The sequence below is a fragment of the Macaca mulatta genome, chromosome 1 (assembly GCF_049350105.2).
Source record: "Macaca mulatta isolate MMU2019108-1 chromosome 1, T2T-MMU8v2.0, whole genome shotgun sequence".
Taxonomy (NCBI): domain Eukaryota; kingdom Metazoa; phylum Chordata; class Mammalia; order Primates; family Cercopithecidae; genus Macaca; species Macaca mulatta.
Window position 1 is genome coordinate 22,285,022 of NC_133406.1, and position 22,913 is coordinate 22,307,934.

Below are 22,913 nucleotides of genomic sequence, written 5' to 3' on the forward strand. Positions count from 1 at the left end.
GAGTGGTGAAGTGCACTTGAACCTTGTCAATGACTCTCTCCTACTCTGTTGCTCACTTGCTCTTTTCTCTGTTTAATTTTGTACAGCTCCAGTGGCAATTTCAGTGATCTGATAATTTGGAAAATAAATGAAAGAGTGGAAGATAAATTTTTATTTTCCTTTTCTCAAAAAAATTACACCCAAGTGAATAATCTTTATGCTCTATTTCTCAGTAATATTTAGATGCTACTCCTGAAGAATAGCAGAGCTGCCAAAATCAGTAGGGTTTTTTACCAAGCTCTGCTTCAGTAATCCTATCACTTGCCTGAAGAATTCATTATAACGAAATAAACACATTAGGAACTCCTTGGTCTTTTACATCTCTAATATTTATGAAGTACTGAGGCTCTGAGCCAGCCAATAAGGAAGCTGGCAATTCTCAGCAATCAGTTTAATAGGCATTGGTTGATTTGGATTGCAAAATATAGGTGCCCTGATTAGCCCTCTATATGGACTTGCGTTGTTCTTCAGCCATTCAAAAGCTACCTAATTATGAATATTGAAGTATAATGTTCTGGCTTTTAACATAAGGCACTTACCTTTTAATTGGCCATCAGCTTTGTTTTTAGCGCTTATGTACCTCCACTGGGATTCAAATGAAATGGGGAGATAATCAACCAGTAAGCAGAGAAAAGGGTAAAATGATCAGAGATAATTAAGTGGCAGCAGGGACATTTAGGGTTAGACAACAGGGACAGAAACAAAAGAAGGAAACTCACAGGAAACCAGCTCCCTTCTCTGCCACACTGCCAGGCACACCCCTTTTGAAACCACCTTTGATTCCCTCTTTAGCTTTCAGGTGGGACACATACAGACTTTGTGGCTGACATCTATCAGCTTGAGCACAAACTTGATTCCTCCCTGCGCCTAAACTCAGCGCCAAGCAGAGGGTGGGGCATTGGATCCTCACTGCACAAACTTGGCAGAGGAAAAAAGACCGTTAAGTGAAGGCTAATTGGAATCTGCCCCAAACTGCACTCTGTTGGAGCTATTTACAATATCTTTCAAGCAGCTGACTTACTGGGTTATTCAGTTAAGGGGCAGTGAGTGGGGGGATCGGTGGGGAGCGCTCAAGGAGAGGAAGATGACCTGTACAAGGCAGTGGGTGCTTTTTTACACTTTTGAAAAATTAACTCCTACGCCATCTTAGTCCTTGGTGCAAAGCCTAAGTACTCCTCTTGACCACAGGGAGCAGTTCACCTCCTTTGGGTCATGTGTCCCTTTATTTTCTGATGAAATTTATGGTTTAGTTCCAGAAAATTAGCCTAGATACACACATTCCCCCCCCCCACCCATGGAATTTCAGGAAGGTAAGGAACCCCTGAAAGATCATCCATGGATCTTCTAGTTTTTTTCAAGTTAAAAAAAAATCCTGTTTTTAGATCCAGAAGTAGGGCTGGAAGCAATTTTTATAGGTAATTGTGGAGAGTGAAGTGGAGAAAGCCTACGAAAAATAATGAGTTTGCCTTTTAAATATTTCTTTGGAGGCCAGGAGGCATGGCCCATGCCTGTAATCCCAGCACTTTGGGAGGCTGAGGTGGGAGGATCACTTGAGCCTAGGAGTTTGAGACCAGCCTGAGCATTTGAGACCAGCCTGGGTAGCATAGTGAGACCCTGTCTCTACAACAAATTAAAGAATTAGCCAGGCGTGGTGGCACACATCTGTAGTCCTAGCTACTCAGGAGGCTGAGGTGGGAGGATCACTTGAGACCAGGGAGGTCAAGGCTGCAGTGAGCCATGATTGGACCTGGGCAACAGAGTAAGATCCTACCAAAAAATCAGCAAAACCAGCAAATTTTCATAGAAAAACATGAACTTCTTTAAAAAAAATTGTATTAAGGTACTTTAAAAACACCATTTGTATTTAAAGATCCAAAATAGCACATCTGTTTTACTTATTCAAGCAGATTTCGTAAGTCATTATTTTGAGGCTATATTTTGTTAGTGTAATTCTAGCTAATTCTAATTTTTATATGCATCGAAATGTGATAAAATTATGTATCTTTAAAAATAGCCCTTTTGCAATTTAGGCTTAAGCAAGTACATATGCGTGCACGTGCATTTGTGAGTATGTGGGTGTGCGTGTGCAATTTTTTTTTTCTTTTTTGTACCACCTCCCCACCCTCTGACATGAAATAGGGACTTGTCTATAACCATATTCTCATGGCCTAAAAGCAGGTCTGGTGCAGAGTAGGTTGTTGAATACATGATTAATTTTGTAACTGTTGACTTCAGGTTTTGAGAGGAAAGTCAAAGAAATGTTTTCCCTTTTTTTTTTTTTTTGTGATGGAGTCTCACTCTGTCGCCCAGGGTGGAGTGCAGTGGTGCGATCTCGCCTCACTGCAATCCCTGCCTCCCAGGCTGAAGCGATTTTCCTGCCTCAGCCTCACGAGTAGCTGGGATTACAGGCACCCGCCACCACGCCCAGCTAATTTTGATTAGAGACAGGGTTTCACCACGTTGGCCAGGCTGGTCTCAATTTCTCGACCTCAGGTGCTCTGCCCGCCTCAGTCTCCCAAAATCCTGAGGTTACAGGCATGAACCACTGTGCCCGGCCTTTTTTTAGAGACAGGGTCTTGCTCTGTTGCCAGACTGGAGTGCAGTGGCGCAGTCTTGGCTCACTGCAACTTCCACCTCCTGGGTTCAAGCGATTCTCCTGCCTCAGCTTCTGGAGTAGCTGGGACTACAGGTGTGTGCCACCATGTTGGCCAGGATGGTCTCGATCTCTTGACCTTGTCATCCGCCCACCTTAGCCTCCCAAACTGCTGGGATTACAGGTGTGAGCCACCGCGCCCTGCCTTCCCTATTTTCTGTCTTTTTTTTTTTTTTTTTTGAGATGGAGTCTCGCTCTGTTGCCCAGGCTGGAGTGCAGTGGCCAGATCTCAGCTCACTGCAAGCTCCGCCTCCCAGGTTCACGCCATTCTCCTGCCTCAGCCTCCTGAGTAGCTGGGACTACAGGCACCTGCCACCTCGCCCAGCTATTTTTTTGTATTTTTTAGTAGAGACGGGGTTTCACCATGTTAGCCAGGATGGTCCTCGATCTCCTGACCTCGTGATCTCGGCCTCCCAAAGTGCTGGGATTACAGGCTTGAGCCACTGCGCCCTGCCTTCCCTATTTTCTTAAACAGTCTTCCTTCTCTTTCTCTCTGTTTTTGTATTTTGCCTTCCTTTTCTTTTATCCCCAATGGGGGTGAGAATTAGGTTCCCAGAACCTGTTATGAACGTTTTCCTTGACTGATAGCACTATGAGAAAGCATTGCAAAGGACTGCCTGGGGGTGCTATTTAGTACAGGGGCATGGGATATGGACTGGTTTACCGCAGGTTCTCCTTCAGGGGCTGATTTAGGTTGGTGTTTATGCAGTCCTAGGCTGGCCTAGTTGCCCATTTCATAAGCTATACAAGGCTGCTGGACTGAAATAATTGTGAAATGTGGCCATCCCTCTTGCTGCACAGTCTGTCTTTTTGGCCATAATTAAGAATCATTCATGTCCAGGGTGCACATTTAGCCAATGGAGTTTCTTAACAACTCCTTTGAGAAAAGGATCAATGGACATACCTGAACAGAAAGGTTTCTGTGGTTCCATAATGTGAGAGTTCAGAGTGCACAGAGGATGATTCCTGAGTCTGCCCATCGAATAGGCATTTGGGTAGATATTTTTTTTTTCTACCATTTGACTTCCATCTTCCTAAAGAATGAGAAGTTAGGACTAGAGGAAAAGCTCCCATCTTTCACACTCAATATGTTCTCTAAAACCAAGCAACTTTGATTCTTCCTCCCTGTAAGTGAACCCTGGTTGCATAGCCTTTGACCTGTCAAGTCAGGTGTCAGATGACTTAGAGGGTATAGGAAATACTTCCATTTAGGCACCATCTAAGTTTACCCAGCCTCTCTTCCGCACCGACATTGGCTTTAATCCTCGTAAATGCTGAGTATACTCTTCTTTCCATGTGAGCCCAGGAGGCAAGGCTAGGCTGGAAGTGATCACTAGGTAGGAGAAGGCGTCTTGTTGGAAGGAGCTGGTGTAAAACAGCGGGTTGCCAGGCCTCTGTTCCCAGTGTTGTCTCGGGTGAAGCTGTTCCAAGGAAGCCACATTTCTCTCTGGGCCGCACTGTTGTGAGTGCCTAGGATGCTTCCAGTGGATCTGTGTGAAATGTCAAATCCATCGAGGTTAGCCTGGAATAAAATCTCTGTGCCGAAAGACTGGCAGGAGTTTGGGACTCCAAAGTTCTTGACTGATCTTTTTCTGTCGTAATGACTAGATGAGTGAGGTTCTCCGGATTGTTTCTGAGGCTGCTTGCTCCCTATGTCCTCAGCCTGTGACCAAGGTATAGCTCACTTGGGCTGAGTGCTTCCTTGTTCAGGATGAATTAAGCACTTGATGTGCACATGCTGTGAACTCATCTCCCCCAACTTCTTTGAATTCTCTACCCATCATATACTTGGCCACTTTCCTGAGCCAAGCGCTTTATTATCTTGTCCTGTGAGTCCTCATAGATATATTTAGAAACATTTCTATGAAATATGAAATCCAGGCTTAACTGGCTGTTTGAAATCACAACCCACAACCACTTTGCTGGTGTTTGCTCACACACATAGTGACACATGCTTGCTATACATACGCACAGTTGCCATCTTCCCCCCCCCCCTTTTTTTTTTTTTTTTTTGAGACAGAGTCTTGCTCTTTCGCCCAGGCCAGAGTGCACTTGGCTCACTGCAACCTCTGCCTCCCGGGTTCAAGCAATTCTCCTGCCTCAGCCTCCCAAGTAGCTGGGACTACAGGTGCGTGCCACTACACGTGGCTACTTTTTGTATTTTTAGTAGAGATGAAGTTTTGCCATGTTGGCCAGGCCGGTCTTGAAGTCCTGACCTCGTTATCCACCCGCCTCGGCCTCCCAAAGTGCTGGGATTACAGGCATGAGCCACTGCGCCTGGCCAGTTGCCATCTTTTTTATGTGCTTTCCTTCCTTCTCTCTTCTCCAGACATAGCATGTCTATAATCTCTGGAGGTAAGCCCTGCCTCGTTACACACAAGAGGATCATGACTAATGCAGTGTATATAGATAGATAGAGATATCTACCAGCATGTTAATAAAGGGCCTGAGATGGAATGGAAAAATGTCGCCCTCAGGTAATTGTCCGCAGTCTTCTGTAGCCACTGCTGGAGAGGGGGTGGCGTGGGAATGGGGGAGATGGGCACACCCGTGGGTACCATCTGTTAGGTGGCAGGAAAGAAGGATATTTCTGAATTTTATTTTTTTCTTGTCTAGGAAATTTCTAAAACTTCTTCTGCTTAGAGCCTTTTCAGGGTCTAATTCCCGCACAGGTGGGAGTGGTGCATTAGGTTTTACCTTTTTACGTCCAAGCAGCCATCTCACTTCCAAAGTCGTGCTTCCTGATGCACTCCTTTGACTGTGTTCCTCTGCCTTTTCCTTGTGCCTTGCATCTCCTCTCTGTGCTTGCCCTTGTCTCTGTGTGTCTCTGTCTGTGCCTTTGTGGCTTAGCATCTTGGTGCTTGGATATTCCCCACCTCTCTGTGCGTCTTGGTTCCTGCAGAGCCTGCCTCCTTGTGCCTTTCATTACCACGTTAACAAACTCGAGTTGTGCCTAACGACGTCGCCTCATACGTTATGCTAATGATCAAGAGACATGTTAATGATATTTTAGAAGCCTAATTAGTGGAATATATAACTATATGCAATTTGGTAATGGACTGTGACAACAAGTTGTTAAAAGGGGGCTTGACAAATACAGTTGCATGTGGCCTCAGACAAACAGGAGCTGAGAATGGATGAGTGGAAATCAGACAGGGAGATAGAAGGAGGAGGTGTGTACTGGGGCTGTGAATGCCTGTGTGTACACTTATGTGAGGGTCAGTCTTTCTTACGGGTAGCATTGCTGTCTTATCATCATTCCACTGTCCTAAAACCACAAGGCTAACTGTATCTGAAGAATTATTTACTGATGTTTCTTAAGCAATTGCTACTGTTGCCATTGATCATACTCGTATATCTTTGTTAGAAATGTTATTTTGATTATGTTATTCTTCACAGTATCCTTACTTGCAATTTGTAATGGGAGATGGACACAGGGAAGATAGGTTCTTGTGCCAAAAAGAAGTTTTATTGTGTTATAAACCAACAATCAAGACCATGTAAGCTCAGAAATGATCTGTATTGTGTCTATCAACATTTCGACAGTATTGGTAGGAGTAAAACAAGGAGTGGTATGTGTAAAATCATTCAGCTGTTTGAATGTCAGTTTCTCTCAATGAAAGAATTGGTTAGAGGCATCCATTCCTTCAGCTGGTATCTTTCTTCCTCTAACGTGGTGATTCTCAATTTGTGCGCCTCGGACCCTGAGGGAGCCTTGAAGTTGTTAAAAAGGTTTGGTAAATTCATGCACATAGCAAGCATTGTCTGTGAACAGAATAATGTCCTGGACACACAGGCCGATAAATATACCTACTAAAATTCTTTGAATGTGTGAATCGCTATTGTGGTTAATGAAATGCACATTCACTTAAACAAGCATTTTTTTTTTGTTCCTATAGGTTTCTTTATTCATGTGTATCATTCCTCCATCTGTAGACGCTAAAAATATAATAACTCTCTTATAGTGGTACTTGCAATGTTTCGACATTAAAAAAGAGACTATACATTCACAGAGGTTGGGAGCTTCTGTCTAGCCTGTTGTTATCAAAACTGCTTATAAAATATAGCAAGTAATTTTCACTTTGACAACTATTTTAATTCTAGAAAATAGGTTTATGAAGATTTTGTTAAAGTGTTATCTATCCTTCCAATGACTTATTACACGTTTTAGAACGTATTTCTATAGGGAAGAAAAAATCTCCTTTAGTCATAATTGAACAGTTTTCATGAAGAACACGTTACACCATGCAGAAACATGGGTACTGCAGTACATAGGTGGCACTAGCTTACGGGAGCCTGAATTCCAGAAACTTGGTTTTACTTTTTGTTTAGGATTAAAATGCCAAAAAGAGATAGGCTTGCAGTATCACACTTCACCACCAGGTAAAGCTTTTAGAAACATATATTCAGTGTGAAAATGCCCCAAGTTTGCAGCTTCTTGATGGATAAAGACAGTTACAGAGACAAAGAAAGTCTTTTATGAATTAGTCATCTACTCTTGAAATAGTGTAGGTTATTGGCAATGAGGTACGTTTGTATTTTTTTCTTGGCTGCTCTTCCTAAGGCAGTATGCCCTGTTACCATTGAGGATGTTCTTCTGTCTTTCCCCTTACATTTTTATTGTACACGGAAAGAGAGAAAAAGGAAGCCCTGAAGGAAGATTATGTATGAACCCAGGATTCTGTTGTTATGTCTGATGTTTGTTTCCAGTTAAAAATGAGAAGTAATTTTTGGGAAGGAGACAGAAAGGGGAGAAGTTTATAAGCAAGCCAGTGGAAAAAGCACATTCATTATCAGTGTCTTTCTCACTGAGTCGTTTGAAGTTGGAAAATTAGCAGCTTCTTTGAAGCTCATGAGATCTTTCATCTTTGTGTATGTGAGTGTGTGTGTTAATATTAAGTGGTGATTCTTTCTCTTGCCACTTATTTGGTTTTTCTGCTAATAATGAAATTATAATGAGATCCCTGATGGGATTAAAAAAAAAAAAAAAGAAAAAAAACACCTTACATGAATTATCCCATTCCCCCACCCTCCTTCTGTCTTTCTGTAAAATCTATTCTGCATAATAGGTCTTTGTTTCTGGATTTGTGACAGAATTGAAGGAGGCCAGGAGTCGGAAATGCCCCTCATTGTTCTTTTTGGTGACTAGGATACAAAGTTGTGTTCGGCACAAAGTACTCTCCTCTGCTTCTACCTCCGGGAACCCCGTTACCCCCCAGCCCACACACCACCGCCCCAAATTTGGGTGGGGAGAAGGCAAAGGTGAGTGTTTGATATCTTTGCAGGCTGAATGGCCAGTTTATTTGAGATGCATATACGATGCCTTCCCCCTTTTCTCTTTAAGGATTCGTGACATGGGCTGTCATTGAGGGAACCACACATCTGTCTTGATGGCAGAAATATGGTATTTGGAAATCTTGGGAAAACCTCTCAGGATACCATTTTCAGAAGTAGGTTTTCCTCCCTGTTACCTCTGGTTCCTATTCCATTGCCCTTTATCAGTACAGGCTTTTGAAAATGCCATGGATTAAAGAGGTCCCATTGCCCAGGGCTGAGCGTCCCTTTGCCCGGTCTGGTCTCTACTAGTGGGTGGGTAAGTGGAGCCTTTGGAAGAAGGAATCAGTGTATAGACTGTTCAAGATACACACATACTTATCTAATTTAAGCATTTCTGGCTGTAGGAAAGGCAATGCTGTGATCTATTCCAATGAAGAGTTTACGTTTTGGAAACTCAGTTTCAGAAAATTCTTCTATAATCCAACCTAAATCTTTTCTGCTTTACTATTTTATCTTAAGCCAGAGATAGACAACTGCTGTTTTCCCATCTTAAAACTCTAGAAAACTAGAGTGTAGAGAATGGGCAAGATGACAATGCCTCGTCTATGTATGTGGCTTAGTCAAAAGCTATTTCCTGAATCTCTCATGTTTAGATTTTCTCATCAACGTTAATGACCACTTTCAGGGCCTCATTCCCCACTCCCCATCATGTCTGCAGGTTCCCCCTCTCTTTCTTCCTTCTCACCATTTAACAGGTATAATAAAGCTGGGGAATCTTTACAGTTGGTGATTTTATATCATAGATCAAAGATCAAAGCAGAGGAATACACAGCAACCGTAAAATTAACTGCTTTTTCAATTTTACAATGCTTTCAGTGATAGAGAATCTTATAAATTTAATATTAATTAAACACTTAGCTTTTAACCTCCTCCTGCATCTACTTTTGGCTGGTGGCTGGAAAAAATTAATTGGGCATCTTAAATCTTGTATTACTAATGCCTTGACAGGAGGGGTTTCAGAAGCACTTAGAACTTCAGCAAAATGCACTTGGAGCATTTGTCCTCCACTCACCTAATTGAAACTCCCTTTTTTCCTTAAGGAAAAATGAACCATTTGCAATTTTTTTTTTAAAGGAAGCATAACTTACAGTCCCCTTTCATAGCCAAAGCTTTAACTCAGTCCCTTGGCACATTTAACACTTCACAAAATGGAAGCCATTGAACTTCCATTATTATAAATGCCCTATTGATTTTTGAGTGTGTTGGTACAGATGTGTGGCCAGCAATTGCTTGGCCTAATCATTGTGTCACCTGAAGCCTATGCATGTTCAGTCCAGCAAGAGATGCCTCCTGTTTTGGTGAGCTCACTTTGGCATGGTAGAGTCAGAGGTGGTGGCATTTGAGAATGGACCCGCAGCATCAGGAACAGGAAAGTGAGAATATCAGTGAAAGGAAGTAATATTTCTCTTGAAGGAAGCCTCAAGAGATAGGAAGCCAGTGTGTTGGAGGAGATGTTTTAGGGAAGCTAGACTAGGCTGTTCACATTTTCTTAGCTCTGGAAGGAATGGACGATGGCCTTTTGTTGGGGGACAAGCATTTCTCTCCTTAAAAGCCAGGCAAGCATTCATGACTGTGCTCAGAAATGGCTCAGTAGAAATAATAATGCCAATACATTGCATCTCTTTTGTATTTTTTTTCTCCAGCAGGCTTGGAGAACTTTATCCAGATAATCTAATTTTTCTCACGTATCACTGTGTTAGAAAAGAGCAAGATCAGGCCCCTCAGTTTACCCAAGCTGGTTCTCTGCTCTGACCATATATTTGAAACTAGCAACTGGAAATTACAGTGAATAGAGCATGAACCCCAAGAATGGATCTTTCTGTACCTGTTTTAGATTCAGGTAGCTGAGAAAAGTACATGAATTGCTTTTTGGGGACATCTGTTCCTAGCACAGGGCTCAGTGAAATCCCTTGGGTTTTTTTGACTTCACTTGGAGAAGAACTAGAAGAAACAAACTTTGGGGGAGAATTTAAATTGTCATTATTTACTTTACAAAAATGTTAAAACAATTTTACTCTGAAAGGCTTTACTGCAGGTTTGCTTTAAATTGCTAAGTTTTCTAGTCCTGTAGTCATCTAATGAGACTACAAATCAGTTTACAACTGATACTTTAGAAGTATATTTTTTGAGTAAGGCAGGGGATATAGAACATGCAACATGACAGTCCCCTATCTCCTGCTCTGGGTTGCAATGGTCTCTTTCTCCAAGTCCAAACAGTCACCTTGACAATCCTTGATGGCAGTAGGGAGCATTTAATCCAACTGTGAAATAATAAATTAGCTGTGGAGTCACCACCAGAACAGGGAATCCTGGCTTTATGCACCTGGCTAGTCTGCACTCCCCATGAAACCATCACAGTTCCTTCTCATTGCAGCTGAGCTTTCTGAACCTTTTAAGAACTGAATTGATGGGATGTGGCATTTGATAGCCGATAAATTAAGAATATTGGTAAATGGAGCGACTCTATTAGAAGACAGCATTTCCAAGATCAGTAGCAACATTTGCTTGCGTTGTTTGTGAGTGTATCTGTGGAGGTCCTTTATATATGTATCTCTCTCTTTCTCTATCTATCTAGATATATATGATATGTGGGGTGCTATAAAATTTTTAGTGCCTTAGTTTGGGTTGACCGCCTTATTACTCACGAGTGAGCTATACGGGTCTTCCTTAACAAGTGGCAATAAAGGCTTTACAGCACCCCTTACACCGTCACATATTTTTGTTTAGGCCACATATTGTCTTTTTCTTTTTAAGTCTCCCTTTGCTCATGTCCCTCTCAAGTACCTTTGTTGCCATGGCAACAGTTCCATCGTTTCTTAGGGTAGAGCAGAATGACATCTCACACAGGATTCTTTAAGTCAGTGCTTGTTTGGACTGACCTCAGACACTCAGCTGGGGCCAGTGCTGTGGCCCTTACCCTGGTCATCTGTAGCACTGTTTTCTCTTTTTTTGCCCGAGGCTGTGTTTATTAGACTGCTATGTCTGTCTCTACATTAATCATTGGTCATGTCTCCGTGGACCTGTTCCAAAGAATGGGAAGAAGATCTAAAATTGAAAAAAAAGTTAGTGTTAAGCATTTTGAATTAAATATGGAGCTTTGTGAGTGGTTGGATACATAGTAAATCCTGTGGCAAGATGGAAAGGTGAGGGCAGCTCGTCCTCTGCATGTCAGTGTTCTCTTTGGAATTCCCTCACAGGCTCGGTTTTGACAGGTTACCATGTGCATTTTTCAGTCCTCTCTGTGTGTCTTTAAGACCCAGCAGACCTTTCTTCTCCGTGACTCATGGAATATTAGTCCTAAAAGGGAGTCACAGAACTGAGTCCGGTGCACTGATTACATTTCTAGGGAAACTGAGACCCAAAGGGGCATGTGTCTTGCTAAGATCACTCATCCTTTATTGGTGCAGATGGGATAAAAACCCACATTTCCCAGCCTTCAGTTGAGCTTCACTTTTGCTACAGTTTGTTAGTTTTTTAAAACAGAAATTACTTGAAAAGTTTTACTGTCAAGCGAATTTCCCCTCAAGCCACTGCAACATTTCTGTAAAACGTGGCTGTAGCCATAGTGGAGACCTCATTTGGCAAATGTGGATAGGTGGTGAGGCTGTACCTCCAAATTTCTTAATTCTTTTTTCCAACAAGAAGGTTGGCTTGCCAATTCTTTGATAAAAGGTAGGAGTTTCTGTAATCTGTTCTCTTAACTACATTTGGGATGCTTGTATATATGACTGCATATATTTATATATTTTTTATGGGCAATATTTTGACTGTTTCTCTTTTGAAAGACAGTGTGAATGAGTATGCCAAAAATCACAGATGATATGAGAAATGCTATCAATAAAAGCATTTTTTCAGAAAGGTGAATAAAATAATCCCAAAATAATGTCAACTTTTTCCTAATGTTATTTTGCAAAGTCATTAGAAAAGCTAGTGCTTGTGACCAATGGGGTGATGCTCGTGGGACAGTACATGGCTGACGTTGTGGTTTTTACTGGGCAAAATCATTCAGATCTGTGAGTCTTTTGGCATGGGCATAGACAGAGAGATTGCATAATTTGTTCTTGGATGACGTGAAAAAGAACCCTGAATATATTTTTCTTTTCTATGCTTCCAAAGTCTGAGTGGGAAGTTTTACATGGATGGGTAACATGGGATTTTAGGAGACTGATGATGCTCTGTTTTGGATCTGCACTTGGTCTTTCCAACTTGTCGGGGTGGTGTGGTGATCGTATATTTGACTAGTAGGTATGCTGTTTTCATATTTAGGCTGCCTGTATAGCAGCTCGTGATTTGCTATCAGTACATCTATCAATCTGTAATATTACATGCGGTATCATTCTTCTGTTACCCAAATACTTGGTAAAAGAGAAAGCTAACATGCACTAGGTTGCTACCAAACAGATAAGATGAGATAATCTGTATAAAGTACATAGTATAACCCTGAAAGGGATTATTAGTCCCACTTGACAGATGTGGAAAATGAGCCCTAGAGAGATTAAATAAAATAGAACCTTCTGTGACTGAGTGACTAAATTCAGGTCTCTGATTTCAAAGCCCATACTCTTTCCTCTGAGTTGTATTGCCCCTACCAGGTACTTGGCAATGACTGTCTTGTGCAATCTTTGGATCTTTGCCTTGATAATGTGCTTAATCATTCCCTTCACAGTTCATAGTAAAGTAAGGATGACGAGCATTTAGCATCATCACACACAAGCCTGAGTGTCAGCAAGACTCACCTTACTGTAAAGCTAGCTTCATCAGCTCCAGCAGCTTTCCAGGTAGCATGATGTCACTGGCAGAGTGGATCAGGAAGCCCTGGGGACCTGGCAGAAGTTGAGAGTGTGGAGTGGGAGAATGGGAGAAGGAGTAATATATTAACCTTACTGATACACAGAGTTGCTACTTCTTTTTCTTGCAGGTTAGTGCACATAATTATTATCTCACTAATTACTGTGTTGTTGTTGTTTTTGTTTGGCTTTGCAGTTTAAGATACCTTTTAAAAGCCACTATCTGGTTTAGGTGCTAGATGAAAGTTCTGGTTAAAACAAAACAAATAGTTTCATAAACCTAGTGAGAGGGGATTTTTTTTTTCTTTGTTTTTTTTCTACAGTGTTCACAGTGCTTTCTGAACAAACAAATTTCTTTGGATGTAAGCAACACAGAGAAGTCAGAAAACATGGCTCCCAGATTCAAGTAATAAAAGCATGGGAGCTGAGGAGGGGCAAAAAGTTAAGTAAAAGAGGAAAGTAAAAACTCTTACTCTGCATTGACCCTTTTACTGAGGTGTAAGGTACAAAGCATAAATAATCCACATGGAGAGTGACAAGTCCACTTACTTAATTCATTATTTATTTTAGTTATTGGAGAAGCTCATTTCTGCTTAGCCTCCGGGCATATTTACAAGTGTGATAGAAAAAAGACAGTCCCTGCCATTACTGTTTACAATCTACAATAGATAATATATAAACAAGACATATTATTTTTGTAGACAGATGCATCCAGATACACTTTAAACAAACAAGAGTACAGCAATTAATGTGCATATGAAATCAGTAAGGTAAATCAGCTCTTGTAGCACATGAAGGAAACTAATACAAATTAAGGAATTAGAACAGATTTGGGCCATATTTGACTATTTTCATATAAGAAACATGATTTTAGAAGAGCAGGTTGGCTGTAGCAGAGTCAGGAACTGGGCAAGCAGCGTTGTGACTTGCTTGTTCCACAAGCAGAGCCTGGGCAGCACTCAATAACACCCCTCACCTTCATGGGCCATCAGCCGTAGAGAGGCAAATTAGAGCAGTGGCATAAGCCACAAATCACAGGCTGTTGTTAGATTTAGTCTGACCCTTAGCATCATTTTATCTGAGTCCTTTTGAATTTAATGTGATTCCCTTCACACCACCCCGTCTCTGGACAAATACTAATATTGTTATTGTTATCACCATGATTACTTGTGGCTGACCTAATACCCTTCTGCCCTGAAACCACAGGACCTTGCCGCAGCCTAGGCATTAATAGCCCTCACAGCACCTCGTTGACATGGCTGCACTGGAGTTGAAGTTACAAAGCAGGGAAGTATCATTTAGTGCCCCTGCTACCCTCGCCCCCTTCATCTTTATTATGCAGTTTCTTCTTACCGTGCTGCCCATTTTCCCAAGGAATTAAAGTTGCAGATATTTTGATTTCAGGGGAGGGTGAGGGGGAAGTCGGGCTCTGAGTTTAGAGAAGCAAGAGCTGGCGCACCTGTCCTTAGGATCACAGCACAGCCTTTCTCCTGCTGGACACAGGAGTAGGATGACAAGCCAACATCAATGACCTTGAGTATATAGTTTCATAGTCCATGAATGATTTCAGGAATTATAGATGTACTCTTAGTGTAGAACATGCAGAATGCCCACTATGGATTCATCACTGTGTAACTATGTGTTTGGGGTTTTTTTCTCAATTGGTGGCTTTATATCAACCTCCCCAGCACACTTATAACTAGGCTTTTATAATGATTAATACACTAGGAAGAAGCAGTGGTACGGACACATTGGACATGTGGTATTTATGGTCTAGAGGATATTATAACCATGAACTCATTGGTGCTCTCCACAACTTTGATGGTGGTTGAGCAGTAAACATGGAGGCTCAAAAGGATATAATTTAGGTGACTTTGGAAGTCATCTAAAAAGTGGGAAATGGATTTTATGGTGCCTAGACCCTAGGGTTCATGTAGAGTTAAGACCTAGAAGAGACTTTAGAAATCCCCAATCTTGTTTTATAGATAAGAAAACCTAGAATGGGTATCAGTTTGCTTAAGGTCATACAGTTACTCAATGGCATAGGTGGGACTCGAAACCAATTTGCCTGGTAAGTCCACTGTAACATCCTCAATGTAGAATATCCTCGAATGGATGGTGTTACTGAGTTATTTTCTTCACAACCATCTCTCCCGCCTCTCTCTCTCTCTCTCTTTTTTTTTTTTTGATATGGACTCTTGTTCTGTCACCCAAGCTGGAGTACAGTGGCATGATCTTGGCTCACTGCAGTCTCTGCCTCCTGGGTTCAAGCAATTCTCCTGCCTCAGCCTCCCGAGTAGCTGGGATTACAGGTGTGCATCACCATGCCTGGCTAATATTTGTATTTTTAGTAGAGATGGGGTTTTGCCATGTTGGCCAGGCTGGTCTCAAACTCCTGACCTCAGGTGATCCGCCCACCTCGGCCTCCCAAAGTGCTGAGATTACAGGCATGAGCCACAGCACCCGGCCTCTCTCTCTCTTTAGACTACTAATAGTTGCGTCATTTTCTATTACTAGTATTTTCACTGCCAAGTCTATTTTGTTATTATTTGGGGTCTCAGTATGGACTGTTTCTTGGATCTGGTAGAATTTGAATGGTGTATGTCATCATGAATACTGAATTACCTAGCCTTTCCCTGCAGATTTCATATATTATAAATGGAAAAGTATAATGTAGTGGTTAAGAGCATGGACTCTACACTCTTGACTGCGAGGGTTTGAGTCCCAGTTCCCAGTTGTTTTGGACACGTTATTTAACCTTTCTTTGCTTCAGTTTCCTCATCTATGTAATAGGAAGGATAATAGCAGTATCTACTTCATAGGTATCTGCCTTGGAGTTAATACACAGAAAGCAATTAAAATAGTGCCTGGTGCATGTTAAGCCTCATAGTATATTTGTTACTATTGTTATTATTTATTTTCTTCGCTCTCCAGCAGTGGCCTCGAGCTACCTAAAAGGTTTTGTAATTTAATCTTCCATTCAGTTGAGGAAGGAGCTCCCAGCTCTGCTATGGCACAGCCGTGGATGAGCAGTTTCTTCCCTGTGAAGCAGCTCCCCACCACCGGTAATGGTCAGTTTTTAGTGCCAGCTTTGTCTTCTGGACCTGCACAGAGTAAGGCTTTTCTTTCTTCTTGTTTGGAGGTGGCTCTGGCATTGCTCACTGAATATTCCCTGTCCGGAAGCCTATAAGCATGGGGTTTCTGGGAGATTTGGCCAGAGGCTTCTTGAGGGATATGGCCAGGTGAGTTTCGAAGGTCGAGATTAGTGCCGTTGACCTTCTGCAGTGCCCTGCCTGGCCCCACACCAGCTGACACTTATCTAGGACTAAGAGGATGGTTAGAATAAAACACTGATACAGGTAAGAGCTATGGAAAAACAAAGCTTATTACTTCCCTGGTCCTTATCTCCTAAAGCATATATTATTTCATGAAAGCTTTGAAAAGAGAGTGCTTTTTGAGCTTGGGGTACTGTTGAAACAGACTGGACCTGACTACTATGGCAGTGTTTAAAATCAATGTCTTCGTTCGTTCCTCCCACAATGCTCGTTGGGTTTCATTTCTGGAATATGAATTGCCCAAATTAGTTGACCTGTCTGGTGGAGGACTGTAAGCTCAGAAAGGAAGTGTCGGCTTCCTATTAATACACCAACACCCTCTGACAGACACAAACTTTCTTTTTAGCCAGCATAATTGGGCAAGGTCAGGACTCTCTCGGTCATGGTTTGGGGTTTTTGTTGTAGGGAAATAAATTCTTTGGGAGAAATGATAACTCTCAGTTGTTTTCTAGCCTATCAGGACCTGGAAAGACCCCAAATTCTGAGGGTGGGGCCTGCTGCTATCCGAATCTTGGAGAGTGCCAGGTTCCACCAACCACGTGCACGTGGTTCTATGTAGACCTGCCCATTGATCTTGGAGCCTATTCTTAGCCTCATTGGTGACAAGGGGCCGTGTCGCCAGCCTGTAGAGATGGCAACTGTGGGCAGGAATTAACTCTAAGGCTGTGAATATTCTGCGCCTTCTTATTCTGTTAAGAGGCAAGCGATACAGCTTAGAGAAGGTTGAAGTGTGTCTGTGGGGGAAGGGGTTTATTGTGAGGGTGGGGGTGGGGAGAAAAGGAGGAACAACTGTAAAAAATGTTAATTTATTAATCACTGAATATATAGCAGTTCATCTGAAATGCTGTTGCTATGCCAACACCCTGGGAGTTTATTTTCTTAATCCAAGAGAGGAGCTCTCAGTCCCCTGCTCCCCTGCTGTGTCATTTGAATTTGCTGCTGCCACCGCTGCCACCATGGTATCTGTTTTAAAAAGTGGGGGATGAGGGAGGAGGGAGGGGAACCAGGCTAAACCACCAAAGCAGTCAAATGCAAAGCAGTAAGAGGCCTTTCTCAGTGCGACTTAGTAAAAATGACACAAATTAATATACTCTACTTAAACCAGACCAAGATTAATGGTTCTCTTTCAGTGCAGCTTAGCCCAACTGTCACTCGACAGGCGTTTGTCGGACAAAATCAACACTAATCAACATTTATTCGTCTCTTGCCCTTGGGTCTGAGGCGCGCGCGGGCTGCGCCATTCTCCCGCTCGTCTCGCCACGCTTTTCACCCTCCATCCAGCCTCGCCATATATCACCCTTCCTCCTGTGCCTCTCCTCGGACGGATCCACACACTCAGCTATCAGGGTACATTAGAGGCATGATAGATTTTCTGTTTTAATTTACATCTATTATATTGCAACATAACAGATTTTGATTCCATAGAGACCGGCGTCTCCTATAGCCAGACTCTTTGGGAGGATTTCTGCATTAACTTATTAAGGTTCGTTAGGATGCAGCTTCGAATAGACTCCCTTCTCTCTGGCTTGCTCTCTCTCTCTCTGTGTGGCAAGCTCAGTAAAGATGTCTTGGTGTACCTTATTCACAAGCACAGCTCATTTTCTTTAGACTTGGCTTCCTGTGCTGGATCACATGAGGCTGGCTGGGTTCCTCCTTTACTTTCTGATTGAACTTTGATCAGCCAACAATGGGCGTTGCAAGCTCCCCAGTCCCTGCCTGGTCTGGGTAAATGGGCCTTGACAAATCTGGTGGCCTCGAGTCAGTGGGCACCCCCCTCCCAGGCTTTAGTTCTAGCCCCCAGCATCTTTCTCTCTCTCTCTCTCTCTCTCTTTTTTTTCTCCTTTTGATCTCAGTTACAGTTAGATTTTATTTATATTGAAACTCAGGTCTACAGAGATGGAAGGGGGGAGGAACACAGTTTCTTGGGTTAACCAAGGAGAAGGATGTTGAAAGGATGACCGAAAGAGTGAGTCTGAAAAGGCTGTTTTCATTTCTACATGACCATCTTGAAAGCATCTTGTTTCAGCTTGGAACAAGGTGCGTGAGCCCAGCTTGTTTGTTCCATGTGGGAAGTGTATGTTTTTAGTTGTCTTGTAGAGTGCCTTTCCACCTCATTTATGAAATTGGCTTTTAATTTTTATCCTTTCCTCTTTTTCCCTTTTCACCAGAGTTGGAATGTGAAGCACAGTTTCTACTTGCCAACATAGTATTTCCTCTTGATTTTTGGTTGGGGAGTTTTATGAGTACTAAGGTCACACTGAACTTTGGATACCTAGTCACCTTGTTGCTGGCTGCAGAGAAGAGCTTGAGAAGGAGAGAGAAATTTTCTCGTCTTCTCCTCATGGCTTTGACAAATGCCCAGGGAGACTGCAACTTTCTTCTCAAATTGGCTGTAACACTGGAGCCCTTAGCCACTTAGAAGGCCTGAGTGTTTTTATATTTTCCACCAAGCTGCTGGTTCTAAACTGTGGTGGGGTTTCTTTCGTGGCCAGAATGGGGAGAGACCGTGGGTTGAGTTGGGGACGTGTGGTTTGTGTGTGTTTGCATGTGGCCACTGAAGTGTAGGATATGGTAGGAGGATAGCTTAGGACTTCCATTTTGGTTTCTTATTACACAGCAATAAAGTAAATGACGCTTAGTATAACTTTACACTTACAGAAATGTGGCTCAATTTAAGAAACAAAACCCACCAACAGGAGTGCTCAGTATCTTGAGCTTGGGAAACTGACCTCGTTAATTTTAATGAGGGGAAAAATTCTCCAGCTGGGGCTGAGAAGAAAATGAAATACCAATGAGGTTATCACTTTGGATGATCTCACTGAATTCAGACTATAATCGGAATGATGCTTGGAGACTTTTCTGAAGTCCTACAGAGAGATCTAGAAGAAAATGCATATGCCCTTGCTAGTATTAACGGACTGCTTTCCCTGATAGGCAGAGCCGCACTCTATATAGTGCCACCTAAAGGGGTCATTTGAAAAGTTAACATATTAAAAAGTTGGACCAAAGTAAAACTGAAAGAAAAAATGGTTTAACATGATTCTTATGTGGGTCTCGCGTGAAAGCAGTGGGGCTGGTTGGACGGTGGCTGAGGCCGTTGATTACAGACCAGGAGCTCCTGAGTTCAGCTGCCTACTGGGATGCTAACTTCCTGTGGGATTTTGGGCATCTGTTTTTCATCGACCAAAGGCAGGAGGTAGGGTGAGGGAGTCCTGTTATTCAGTAGGCAGCTATTTGATTTGCACGATAGGTTGATGACTTTGGCCCTGCTGCTGAGGAGTGACAGATTGTGACCAATGAGGTTAGGATGACTGTAGGACAGGTTTGCCCTCAGTGAGGAGAGGCCTGCCAAGTTCCACTGACATTTGGTTGGGGACCACAGAAAGGAACGTCACTGTTCAAGGTATTTGGCCCTTATTCTGTCATAGTTCCCTAGATGGCGGATCCTGGGGAGCAGATTATTTCACCAGTGGATTCTTCAGAGGCATGGGGGCAGACAGAACAGGCTTTCTTCTCCAAAAGTTCAAGCTTGCTGACTCAAGCTCTTTACTCATCTCTCTGGCCTGTCACTGCATTCACGAGAAGGTTTGTGCAACCATCAGGTGCAAACTCAAGTATCACCAAAAGGATAATTTCTGATTAAATAGAGCCATCGTGCTCTGGGGGCCATCTCAGTATGAGTGGAATATGGAGGGGGTCTATTAATGTTTCTAAGTTCCTTTGAAATTCAGCCCTTTTCTTTGAAAGCTGTAAGGCAACAGTTAAGGGCACTCCTATTGCTGCTGTGACTGTGTGTATATGTGATGGGAAAGGCTGGTTGCCAAGCAGCGGAGAATGGACATAATCGTGCTGCCTAGCAACAGCGGCAGCGTGGTCACTTGCGCAGATTTCCGCGCCTCTTCCTGTTTGGTCTGCTGGAAAATACAGATGGCTTCTATGGGTTGCTCTCCGCCCTAGCCATCGTGAGAGGTAGGAAAACATTATGAACCAGGGTGGAAAAATACACAAGTGTATGTTTTAAAGTGATTCGTTTCCAAGCTGCCTAGGGCTGAGCAGGGATTCTTACATAGCATTCCTCAGTTTCCCCTTTGAAGATATTGTGCACTGGCATGTTGACTCGTAAGCCGGAAGAGGAATCTTTGAAAAGTGCTAGACCCCTCTGGGTGCTGCCTCTACTGAGCCCAAGCCTTTACTCTGCATGTGTGAATATAAAGCCGCTGGGTTTCTGATAAAGACACACACATACACTCACACACACTCACACTATGGGTGAAAACGACAAGTGGAGCAGAACGTGACTACTGATTGTTCTTTGAGGCCCGGGGAACAAAGCATTCAGGAGTGATAAAGGCAGGCGATCCCTGCTGGTTTGCCCTTTCTCCCAGCTCTGACCGTCACCCTCACACATGACACTCTTCAATGAGGTCACCTGCTCACTACAGATTCTAAAAGGGGCTTGCTTGGCAGAGGCCCCCAGAGTCAGAGTGCCGGCCTCTACTGTGCTTGGCAGTTGTGCGCATGGAACATTGGAAGCATTTGGAACGGAATGCTTAAGGAAGATATTATTTGGCAGCAAGAAAAAGGGAGTGTGCAGATTCCCCCTACCCCTCCTGGGATGAGTAGGTACTGCCTGCCCGTTTTTTCTCTACAGGAGTTGAATAGTAGCCAGAGTAAAGGCTTGGCATCAGAAGGCCTTAGTTCAATCCTTATCTCTTCTACCTACCAGCAGTGTGGCTTTATGCAAGCTGCTTGTTCATCTGAACCTTACTGCTCTTGTCTGTAAGGGATAGCAATATCTGCTTTACAGAGTGGGCTGGAAGGTTAAAAGAGGCGCTAGTTCCATTTGGCATGCAGCAAGTGTAACGTAATTGTTGCTGTTCACCTCCTCTCCATGATTAAAGAGTAGGAAGTTGGGAAAAGAAGGTGAGTATTGTAGCTACCCTGTTTATTCCAAACTTCAGTGTCTTGGTTTTTGTCCTCCGTCTTAGCCTCCTAAATGAAGAGCCTTTATTTCCCTCTGTTTCGGCTGGAAAAGATGAGAGATCTCTCTCCTTTTGATGCTGGGTGCCTGGATGGTATTAATTGATTTTAGTGGTTTCTTAATCCATACGGAATCAGTTAGGATGGTTTGCTCCCATCTTTAGGATGATGAGACAGTAGTACAGAGCAGTGGGATGATTTGTTTGGAACCCTAGAGACCATTAGTTCCAAGATGAGATCCAAATCCTATGGCCTGTGCTCATTTTGGCAGCACATATACTAAAGTTGCAATGATACAGAGAAGATTGGCATGGCATCTAGGCAAGGATGACATGCGAAGTGGTGAAATGTTCCTTTATTTATTTATTTATTTATTTATTTATTTATTTATTGAGACAGGGTCTTGCTCTGTCACTCAGGCTGGAGTGCAGTGGCAATGACCATGGCTCTCTGCAGCCTTGACTTCCTGGGCTTAAGCGGTCCTCCCACCTCAGCCTCCCTATTAGCTTGGACTATAGGCATGCACCACCATGCCCAGCTAATTTTTTCTATTTTTTTTTTTTTTGTAGAGATGGGGTCTTACTATGTTGCCTAGGCTGGTCTCAAATTCTTGGGCTCAAGTGATCCTCCTACCTTAGCCTCTCAAAATGTTGGGATTACAGGTGTAAGGCACCATACCCAGCTGTGTTCTATATTTTTTAAAAAAAAAAAATCCTATGGCCTGATGGTATAGATGAAGCCCCTGCCAAAGCCAGAGGGGCTGGAGTGGGTAGAAAGCCACCAAGGAGTCCGAGGGTTCCAGGTATTGACAAGACCTGAATTTTAGACTTCAAAATTGTGACATCAGTGTATATTCCCCAAAAGATCACAGCCTGGCTCTTGGAGGCCTGGATGTGCTAGGTGGGTCAGTAGGGTTGGAAGAGGGCCCTTGCATCTTTTCTGCTCTGTTTACATTTGTATGTCTGCTAGTATACAGAGTAGCTAAGGAATCCAAATGGGGAAGGCCTTGGGTTCTAAACTGGCTTCTCATCCAGGTCCTGCTAAGAGCTCTTATTCCTCAGTTTCCTCAGCTAGAATGATGATAACATTGACCTATTTCTCAGAACAAGGTAGGTCAGGGGTTTGGAATTACTCATCTGGACTACTGTTTAAGTGCTCCACTCGGCAGATTGCTCCTTGTGCAACATACATACGGGGAAACGATGTGATGACACTAGCACAAAGGACGGTTTATAGTTATTTTCAGTGGTTCCTCATTTTTTGGTGTGTTTTTTTGAGACGCAGTTTTGCTCTGTCGCCCAGGCTGGAGTGCAGTGGCACGATCTCAGCTCACTGCAACCTCTGCCTCCTGGAGTCGAGCAATTCTGATGCCTCAGCCTCCTGAGTAACTGGGATTACAGACGCCCGCCACCATGCCCGGCTGATTTTTTTGTATTTTAGTAGAGACGGGGTTTCACCATGTTGCCCAGGCTGGTCTCCAACCCTTGAGCTCGGGCAATCCACCTGCCTCGGCCTCCTAAAGTGCTAGGATTCGAGGCATGAGCCACTGCACCCAGTCGGTTCCTTGTGTCTTAAAGCAAACACAGGCACAGTATTCTGGGCAAACAGATGTTAATAGCTTGACCTCTCTGTCAAAGGAGGACTTGGTTGCTTAAGACCCTTCGAGCTGTCAAAGTTACAGCTTCTCCAGGACACTATCATCCTCACCCATTTCTTATTCTCTGTGCAGGGAGGGACCATCTCTCGAAAAGCTCCCATCAGAGCACCCATTCTGGGACTTTG

The 22,913-nt window shown here is 43.1% G+C and overlaps 1 protein-coding gene and 1 non-coding gene across 9 annotated transcripts in view; both read left to right on the forward strand.

Annotated features, from left to right (window-relative positions):
* The window catches only part of PBX1 (PBX homeobox 1), a 292,465-nt gene that overhangs the window by 60,597 nt on the left and 208,955 nt on the right, over window positions 1-22,913 (forward strand). For 2 of the 8 annotated variants that reach the window (XM_077986408.1, XM_077986383.1), the window contains one exon: window positions 7,787-7,954. The exons of 5 other annotated variants lie outside the window; for them this stretch is intronic. In XM_077986408.1, coding sequence (XP_077842534.1) covers window positions 7,787-7,954 — 168 coding nt within the window. Of the gene's footprint in view, window positions 1-7,786; window positions 7,955-19,489; window positions 19,555-22,913 lie in introns of those variants that run through there. One more of the 8 variants, XM_077986411.1, reaches the window with a different exon arrangement.
* On the forward strand, window positions 21,387-21,493 carry LOC114674932 (U6 spliceosomal RNA). The gene has a single exon (XR_003726026.2). It is a non-coding gene; the product is annotated as a U6 spliceosomal RNA (small nuclear RNA).